Source organism: Solanum tuberosum, unplaced genomic scaffold (assembly GCF_000226075.1).
Source record: "Solanum tuberosum cultivar DM 1-3 516 R44 unplaced genomic scaffold, SolTub_3.0 scf00116, whole genome shotgun sequence".
Lineage (NCBI taxonomy): Eukaryota > Viridiplantae > Streptophyta > Magnoliopsida > Solanales > Solanaceae > Solanum > Solanum tuberosum.
In genome coordinates this window covers 360,408-370,994 of record NW_006239040.1, presented here as the reverse complement: position 1 = coordinate 370,994, position 10,587 = coordinate 360,408, and the positions used below count along the sequence as shown (strand labels likewise).

At 31.6% G+C, this 10,587-nt stretch overlaps 1 protein-coding gene across 1 annotated transcript in view; it reads left to right on the top strand.

Moving 5' to 3' along the window:
• Positions 1-5,173: 5,173 nt before the first annotated feature.
• Positions 5,174-10,587, top strand: part of LOC102593682 (flowering time control protein FPA) — a 16,951-nt gene continuing 11,537 nt past the window's right edge. The window contains exons 1-2 of the mRNA XM_006349949.2: positions 5,174-5,346; positions 6,055-6,363. Coding sequence (XP_006350011.1) covers positions 5,341-5,346; positions 6,055-6,363 — 315 coding nt within the window. The 5' untranslated portion in view covers positions 5,174-5,340. The remainder of the gene's footprint in view (positions 5,347-6,054; positions 6,364-10,587) is intronic.

The window sequence follows — 10,587 nt, the reverse complement described above, 5'->3', positions numbered from 1 at the left end:
TTTGATCTCAAAATGAATATTTGCTGAGCACCACATATCAAAAATATCTTCCCTAAAATTATGAATCAAAAAGGATATTTAATCTAAAAATAGATAAATTGTCCCAAACAATCATTAGCTTCATCTATTTTACTGCAATATAAAATTTATATATTTTTAAGAGGTTCATTTATGGACAAACTAGATATTTTTTTTATTTAGTAAATAGTCATCCCTATATGAGTTCAGAGGCGGAACCAAGATTAAGAGTTTGGGGGTTCTAAATGTTCTTTAGAATCGTCAATCAATTTTGTTAGGGTTCACAAATTAATATACATATATACTTAATTAATTTTCTAGTACAAATACAGGATTTACAAAAAAGCTACTGAATTAGTTCGAACGCACGAACCCCACCTAGCTCCGCCTCGACTTATATCACTGCAGCATTGTCGACTGGAAAAGATATGCATGTGGCCAAAAATACAAGATTTTTTGTTTATGAAAATTGCTTGTTTTTTCATTTATTAATAATCTTCTATGATAAAGTAAAAAAAATGAACCAATATATAATATCTGAATATAAAATAAACTAGAAGATATATATTTCTTGTTTATCATTTTAACTTCACTACAATTTAACCTTTTTTTTTAGCAATAACGTAAAAAAAATTAAGTTGTAACAAAAAAAACCTTCTTTAGCAATAACCTGTTTTACTAACTTTTAATTTAAATAAAGTAGAAATAAACTCACCAGCATGGATATTAAAATTAAAATAGGCTAAAAAATGGACAATTTCTTTTGTTTACAGATATTATTTGTGATCTGTCCGATAAATATATTACTTTTATTGTTAAAAAAAATAAAAATTAGAGTAAATATAGAACTAACCTTCTTAAAGTTAATTAAAAAAATATCAAGCTCCGAACATCACTTCTTTTAATTAAGGTAAAAAAAATCAGAAAATATAATTACATTTACTCAATTATCGCTAAATATTATTGCAACAATAAATATTGCCACTAAAAAAATTGTTATCATTAAATGACTCTTTTTGTTGCAGTGTGGTAGTGGTTTGAGAAATGAAGAAGAAGAGAAAAGTAAAATAAAAATTGACTAAATATAATTTTTTTTCCTTTGACATTAATAAATGCACTATACGTAGTAGTCATTTGGACATACGATTTAAGTTGTTGATTTCAAATCATGAGATAAAATTAATATTTGAATATGTAATTTCATCTCGTGATGTTAAATCATGAGATGAAATTTGCATCTGGACATGTGATTTGTGATTTCAAATCAAGAGATGAAATTTCAAATTATCTAAAAAAAAAGTTGATTCGGAAATCTCATATCATGATTTCACATTTTTAAAATACAAAATTGGCCTACAAGTTTAGATTTTGCAAAAAAAAAAAAGCCCACCAATTTATATGTACATAATATTTTGCAAGAATACCAAATGAGTGATAAAATATTCACAACATGATGATATAATTATTAATGAATTGATCATGTTTGATTTTATTAAATAATAGTACACTACAACTCATGTTTAATAAATTGAACTAAAATTTGATTAATAGATATTATATATTTTTTAGAATAACTTTGTGATAGTGTACTATTACACTTTTGTTATGAATTTTTGCTTATTTGGTAAGATTGTATAAAATGTTTGGGGTAATTTTGATAGTTTTCACAACTTATGAGGATTTTATGTGAATAAAAATTAAATCGTAAAAATCTAAATTATATGTCTAGACTAAACTTTAACTTTATCGCATATAATTTTAAATCGTGATTTTATCTCATATGACCAAGCGGATCCTTACCATACCATATATATTAGCAAAAGAAATATGTTTAAAATAGACAAAATCTACTTAAAATGTATAAATAAAATTGGTGTTAATTTTTGAGAAAAATTACAAATACACAATTTAAGATATCATAATCTATAAAATTTCTTACCATTTAAAAAATTACAAAAATTCCCTTTCGTATACATTCATATCTCCTCTCAGATACATCTCCTCTCTCAAATACATCCATATCCCCTCTGGGATGCATCTCTATTCTGTATTCTCTCTAGGATACATCCATATCTCTTATCGGATGCAATCCTATCCCCTATTGGATACATCCCTCCCATCTCGGTCATTGAATACATCCATCTCATTAAGTAATGTATCAGACAATTAAAGAATGTATTCAAAAGTAATAAAAAAAATCATTTTTTTTGTAATTGAGAAAATTTTCAAAATAAAATATAATTAGCCACTAAATATACGAGATTTTGATAAGTTTCCTTAATAGTAAGGGGTAGCGTTTAAAACAGACAAACTTGATTGATTGATTGAGGAAGGACTTATCTTTTGGGGTCCTATGCAAATTGCAAAGTGAAGGAGACAGATTTTATATAATTTTTTATTTTTTATTTTTTGGTCAGAGCTGTTGAGACTGTTATTCCTTTTTTTAATAAAAAAATGTGTTTGAAATTGTGATATTGAAAATTCAACAAGTACAGCCAATCATTGTCTATCATAACTTTTTTTTTTAAGGAATACATCCATAACCCATTAAATTTATTATATTAAATTATATTTAAATACTTTAATTATAATGTATTTCAGTTGAGTATTTAAACAACAATAAAATATTCGTATTACACTTCTAAATACGTAGTCTTAATAAGTCGTAAAATTACAAGTTTATTTTAATTAAAATCGACGTGTATATAATGAAAGAGGTGACACTTTTTTATAAGTTTCCAAAAAGTAAAATAAGACCTTCTAAATTTATTATAATTTAATTTTAAATTTTTAATATTTATCTGAAATAATTGATACACAAACATTACGTGGTTTATTTTAGATTATAAGTTTCAAAAGTTTTTTGTATTTTAAAACCCCACGTACAGTTAAATATCTTCACATAAATTGAGACAGAATATGAAAAAAATAATTCAACATACTCCCTCTATTCACTCTTACTTGTTTACTTTACACTTTTCAAGCCCCCTAAAAAAATAATGGTCAATATAAGTATTTTACCACAATATTCATATTAGTTAACATATAGTCTTAGGTCATGAAAAATAATTTGAGAGTAAATAATGAATTTTAAGTATATAACTGGAATTTTTTTTTATCTTTTCTTGACGTGTTTAAAATGACAAGTAAAAATAATTTATTTTTAAAAAACCATCAAACAAGTAAAAGTGGACGAACTAATTCAATCATATTATTTAGTTTAAAAAATAGTTCTAGTAGGTAGTCATTCCCTTTTCAAAGAACTGTACCTAAGACTTTTGCGTCAATCAAATGAGGATATATACTCTAATAAAATAATACTTCAATAATGCATCTTTCCAAGGAAGATATTCAATGAAGTAAAGTGACTTGTTTTATTCAATGGACTTGTTTTACACATGCCTACACATAATTATAAGTATCAAGATAGCTATCAACATAGACGGAGCGAGGGTTAGGAGTTTGGGGTTCTAAATCAATTTGTTTGGGAGTTTATAAGTTAATATATATATATATATTTATTTAATTTTTTAATACAAATATAAGGTGTATGAAAAAGCTAGTGGATTCGTTTGAAACCCATGAACCTCCAACTAGCACCGTCTCTGGCTATCAATATGAGTTAGTGATATAGTGGTGAGATTGTTCCACCCTTAATCAGAAATTTCGGGTTTAAGCCCATCGCCATTTCCGAATGAGCCCTGTAGTACGCGATCTGAATTAAATCGAGATTCTAATATAGGCTCCAAACACCGAGTAGGAAACAAAAAAAAAGTACCATTCTAGTTAGATGAACCGGAAAATCATGACTTGCTCACAATTGGTGTCCCCATTATCTCCTACATGTGACACAATTTGATTAGGAGATTTTATCTTAGTTTGATAAGTGATTGATTAAATTTTATGATCAAATAAATTTTAAAATTTATAATTAAATACTAACTAGGTGATGTATCAAAGTTGTCCTGAAAATGTTTAATGTATGCTAATTATGTTAGGTCAAAACTTATTTCATCATGTCACTCTATTTATCAAGACTCTCATTAAAATTCTTAAAATGATTGCTAATCATGTTGGGTCAAAACTTGCTTCATCAGGTTACTCTGTCGATTAAAATTATCATGAAAATATTTGCAAATCATGTTAGGTCAAAAACTTGCTCTCTCTACATTAGGTTGATAAAATGGGACCTTGATGCTACCACAATTGTACTATGTCAATAGGTTTATGTGTCCTGTCACCTGTGGAGTCATTTGATATGTGGTTTAAGAAGGTGTTTTGAAAAAAACTTTTTTGATTGTTTGACAAAATAAAAGGGAGGAGGGTTAGACCTTATGTTATCAATCTTGATGAGGTACGAAATATTTACTAATTAATACTAATCATAAAGAAAATAAGAATTAGAGAGAACCGGATATTCTATAATTATTATAAAGTTGATAAATATTCTTTATGATCATATTACTAATAAAAATTCTTAAGTATTGCAAAATTATAAAAGCCAAGTAGTGTCAAAATTATACTAACAAAAAGGCAGTAAGATATGAATTCAACAAAATCGAAAGAAACACAACATATAATAACTTAATTTCAATAAAAACACAATTAAATACTATTTAAGGTTTAAGTTCAATTAAAATGCTCTCTTAATATTAAAAAAATGTAAGCAAAACTCTTACGGAAGTAATAATAATAGAATATGCGAGTATATCAATTATCCATGATCAAATCAATCTCTCTATTCTTGTCGATATCAAACTTCTTATTCTGGTCCGTCAAATTCTTAACCTGAGAAGGCCGAAGGGTATCGACTCAAATTTGTTAATTAATAAACTATAACTTAAAATAATTGGTGGAAATCGATAAATTGTCTATTATTACATTGCAAGTTTGAATGACCATGAGATCACAATACTAAATCAAAATTGATACCATGCCTATATATTTTTATGATTAAAGGGAAGAAAAGAAAGACCTTTGTATTTGAGGAGTGAATAGTTTAACCTCAAAATGCGTGATTCAAATTTAGTCGGAGTTCCAGAAAAACAAGTGCATTTTATATAAGATGAAAACTGTAGTTAAAAAAGAAGTTTATATTAATGTTTTTTTTTTTAAAAATAAAATAAAAAAGGGTATGTACTATGTAATAATAATTTTATATTGATTGCTTCCAAAAGGGAGCCAATACATGACCCATCTATCTTGGTCCGATCCGCCGGTGGTTTATCTCATGCTCAAACCCTAATCTGTTCATTTTGTGTTCTCTCTTACAAGAGTTTCAAGCCCTAATTGCAATTCTCTGAAGTTACTTGCAATCGCCAGATGTCGGTAAGTTGATTTCTTTGCTGAGTTTTCTGTATGGGTTATGGATATTTACTGGTGATGGCGCTTCACAGTTTTTTTTTTGCGATTCTGTGTGGTTGTTTTCTTTGTTTATCCGTCAAAATTGGGGGAAAGTTGATTTCTCACCTAAAAATCCTAACTTTACATTCAATTGATTTGCTAACCTGATCAGTGGAACAATTTTGAGCTTCGAATGTCAATCTGTTAGAAGGATTTACCCTTTTGCAATCTGTTAGTTTGCTAGATGGGGAGGGTGTTGAGGAGAGTGAGCATGTACCATATGCAGTCTTTCCCTTGTATTTCTGCACACTGGTTGTTTCCTTGGGTCTTGGGTCTTTACTGTGTACTTCATGGAAACCATCTAATTCCCAAGGAGCAACCTTTACTTGTCTCTCTAATGTTGTTCTCCGATATACAGTATAAATGTCTCTGTTTGCTAAATGTTCAATCTGGTTGTCTAATTGTTTATTTGTTTATCTTGCAATTGAACCTACAATTTGATGTTAGTACAATTTCTTTTGTGCTGCCTGAGTATGTTTTACATGCTATTTACTACAGCAGGTAACCCTGCAATCCCTGAGTAATAGGGTTTCATAAGGTGAATATTGGTGTCGGTTCAATTTGGGGCTGTTTCATTCCTAGAGTATTGTTCATGCAATTTTGGCTGACAAATTCTATATGGTTCTTATGCAGACTAGCAGAGGAGGGAGAGACAGACATCGCAGGGACCATCCTCCCAGATCCGAAGAGAAGAGCCATCATGGTCGTGAAAATCCTCCTTCCAGACATCTTTGGGTTGGGAATCTGTCTCATAGTCTTTCAGAAAGTACCTTGGCCAATCACTTCTTACGTTTTGGGGACCTGGAACGTGTGGCATTTCAACCAGGTCGAAGTTATGCTTTCATTAATTTTAAAGATGTGGAAGGGGCCTTTGCTGCTATAAGACATCTCCAAGGTTATGTTGTTGCTGGCAATCCACTTAGGATTGAGTTTACAAAGGCGGTTAGTTTTGTCAACCTTTGCCTGCTTTTCCTTGTGACATTATTGTCTTCTCATAGAGAATTCTTGGCAGTACACATGAAAGTACTATATTTTTCCCTAGAAAGTTTCTATGATATCCATTCTCTTACTCGTAAACGTCTGCTGTTAATATCAATGCACTTATCCAAGTTTAATGTGGATCTTGATCTTCCATTTGCCATTCTCTCTGCTGTCACTCAGTATCGTTGAGGTCATAAGATTCATTAACTACCACTATATATTATAACAGATGGTTGTTTGTTCCAAAAAAGAAAAAAAATAAAAAGAAAGAATCATAATGGTTGGCCTAAGCGGTCAAACATTTAATCATCTGAAAGTCTGAAACCTAAGGGAAATATTATCAAAACAAAAAAGAAAGAAATAAGATGAAGACATGGAGAATCTAAAGACAATTCCACAAAATTCAGCAGATTAAAAGTCCAAAATTATTGCAAATTGTAGGATGTGGCAGTGACTTAACAAATCTGAAATTAGAACGGGTTTATATTTTTCTCCCCAAGCGATCGTGTAGCCTCAATTTGTGAGGGTAGTGTAGTGATGAGAAATATCACAAGCTTCAGGAGAAGTCTTACTCCACATCAAGTATGCTCTTCAATCCACAAGTTATGTATGATCTGAGTAAAAGTTGCACCAACTCCTTCCATTTCGGTGTCTTTACTCTGTTGCTATCATAATCAATTATCAGGATGCGAGCTCCTTTCCCAAGCAATATCTGTACTCGATCATTATAAAATGCCGCCAGAGTCATTGGTGTATCGGGCTATGCATTACTCTTGCACATCTTAATTAATAACCATTGAGAGCATAGATGCAGGTGTCAGTCTGTCGGATGCTTTAAATAGCAGGCAGACTCTCTCTTCAATCAATCTCCAGCTGCTTAGTGCTGCTATAGACCTGTACCGTACAAGCTTTTCAGTGGCAGCATTTATATGTTAAGTCCTTATCTTAGATGGTTACTTCTGTTCTAGGATAACGTTAGGTAGAACCTCACAAACTTCATACTGGGGCAGCCACAGCACTATATACGCATTTGCCAATGTTTGAATGCACATGATTCTTTCATATTCATATGCATTGAAGAGACAATTTGTTCCCAAGGCAGAGCACTAATCTTGACATGTTGTTGAGATAGTGTGCTTGTTCCAATTTTGAAATCATTACGTATCAGTTTCCATGACAAAGCAAAAAGATGGTATCGATGAAGGGGTGTTCTTATTTCCCTTTTTATCTTCAGTTGCTTTTGCAAAGGCAACAATATATGCAGCTTGTGGTATATGGTGAGAGTAAAACCATCAAAGTTAGATCCTCTTCAAGCCGGAGAACATCTATTGCTAAGACCTTTCTATATGGCACGTAGTTGGTGTTGAGGGACCATCATGTAAGGCTGTTAGTTCTCAAGAGATGAGAATCTAACCATCTATATTTTACTGCTATCTTCAGTGAAAATTACATCAGCGCAGTGTGGTACATTGCCATTGTAAAGGTTATTAATATCAGACTTAACAGAATCGACATCACAATTTTTTTCTGAAATTGCCTGGTTACTTAGTTGTTGTGATCCAGTTCAAACAACCTTTATCATGGCATGACCATTAAATAAATTCCTATGAGCTATATCTCATATCATACGGAAATCCTTCACAAGCAAGATCTCAGGTGAGGTGCCTTCGAAATCCACAAAAGTAGAAGTACACCTGATTTTATCCATAGAGTTCTGGTTATTGCCTTTTTGAATAAATGAACCAAATTAAGATGAAATGTGGAGAATATTTTTTTCTAGAGTTCAGTCCAACAAAGTAAATTCCAATCTCCTAAATTATTATGGTGTTATGGATTAACATTGCAACACTCCAAATGATAAGGATTCTCATTTTCAACCATATGTTTGGACTAAATAAGCATCTAATGAGATGATCTAAAATAGCAACACCTTCGTAGTGCTGATTTATAACATCTGTAATATTTACCATTTCAAAAAAAAGAAGAGAAAATCAATGTAGTAAAAAGACCATCCACAACTGTGAATGATGTGTCCAAATTGAAGTTTATGATCCATGACATTCTACAAAAACATGCCTCACTTGAACTGATAGTTCTCAGCTGAAGCACCCTCCAGATAAGAAAGACTTCTCGGTTTCTTTCAGGATTCATTCTATCATGCATCAAATTCACACACTAGATCTGAATGACTGGTGGTCATTGATGTAAAATAGCAGCAGTTCTCACACGTTTCCTACTTGAATGCATTGAATTTGTGACACAGTTATCTATTTGGTGTACTGTTATCTGTTTCTTTAGAGAGTACCTGTCTTGAGGCAACCACCCTTCGCTTCTGAAATAAAATTATAGAAAATAGATTGATGAGTTGGATAATTGGGCTATGTTTAGAAAAAGTGTTAATTTTTTAACTCAGAAAATTTTACAGCTGCCAACATTATCTAGATGCAAATACCAGCCAGTAAATGGCTGAAATATAACTTCTTGTCAGTATTATCAGTGCTTATAACTAAGTTGCTCCTAATTCTGTTGGCTTCTTCTGGAAAATCCATTTATATGTATTTGCAAGTGAAGCATTCTCTTATTTGCGTACCAGAAAATGCTTTCAGCTTGCTCCCTTCATATCCCTAAACTTAATAAAAATCTTACTCCTGAATGTAGCAGTATGCAGAAATTATATCCTTAAACATAAGCTTGTTTCTCCCATAGTTTAACCAGCTTTCTTGAAATATTTACAAACTTTGTTTGGATGATCGGATTCTACTTTGCTTTTATGGCACCCTGAATCTTATCCATTTAATGTGAAGTTAGCTTCAGGGCATGCCAATTTTATGTCCATAGTCTTGCAGACTTGTCTGTTCTACCTCAAATTAGCATCTCAATCTAGGAACGAGTGAATGGCTCTGCTATCAGCTGGAGTATTGTATTCCACCTTTGTATTTAGGCTGTCTAACTCTCACAATGCAGTGTGGCCAGCTTTGGCAGATGATACCAGTTGATTGCCATGAGATTGGGGTCTTAAGGAATTAGTGATCTCAAAATAATGCTTATAAATTTGCAAAACTTGATAACATGAATATTTTGTTAACTTCTTCGAGGTATTAGTGATCCCACCTTGCATTGCCTATTGAATCCCATATAGATTCAGAACATAAACCAAAATTTGCAAGACATATCTGATGACTGATCACAAAATCTGCTAGGCATATTTACAATGACAACAAATGATCCACTATCTCCGAGTTCTCATTGCATAAGCAACACCAACTACGAGGTTTTTTTTTTTTTTTTTTTTTTTGAGAGAGATAATGTTAGACCAATTAATAAGTTTAAGCCTCTAATTTTTAGTTGCAATTTTCCTTTATCAAGCAAGTTTGATGTGCATCTATCCGTTCCATCCAAAACATGCTACCTTGCCAGAGCTTTTTGTTTCCAGATTATCTTACATAGCCATTTTGTACTTCTTTTTTTTAGCAAACTAAGGTAATTTTGTTAATAACCACTACCGTGTAAAAATTACTGAGAAAATACACCTTCCATGTCCATTCTGTAGTATGTCTAGCGGAGTTCCTTGTCATTAGCTAATGGGACTTGGCAACTAAATTCATTTCGAGAAAATATTATTGAATTGTGTTTTCTACATTACACTGAGCCTATTTATAGACATTGCGCTACCATCCCTTTCCACATAGGATACTTTCTACAAATCCTATTCCTATTTATATTCAAGGCTTTAACCCATCGGTATCCCCCTAAAGTTGGCACCATGTTTCACTTTGACACCTCAACTGGGCTATGTTCATTTTAGACACTTTATGTAGGGTTTCATTGTGTCATTTTGACACTTTTTGCTTACCTGGCATAATGAGTGTGATACACTCACTGGCTTGTGCGTGAATGGTTCTTTAGTTAATTTTTAATTTTTTTTTTTCTTCTTCTTCCCCATTTTTCAGCCACCCTTTTGTCCAAGTTAAATTTCATCCATTGTGAATGAAGGTTGACGAAGTGAATCTCATTAAACTAAGCTAAAAAAATTCTTTGAACTAACAAAAATCTCCCATTCTCTATCAAGCTATGTATTAGGCAAAAGAAAAGGGCGATATTTTGTAAGAGGAAAGAATTACTATGATGTGCAGATTTAGTATTTGGAGAAGATTGGGGGGGGGGGGGTTTAGTGGGTTTTGGTGG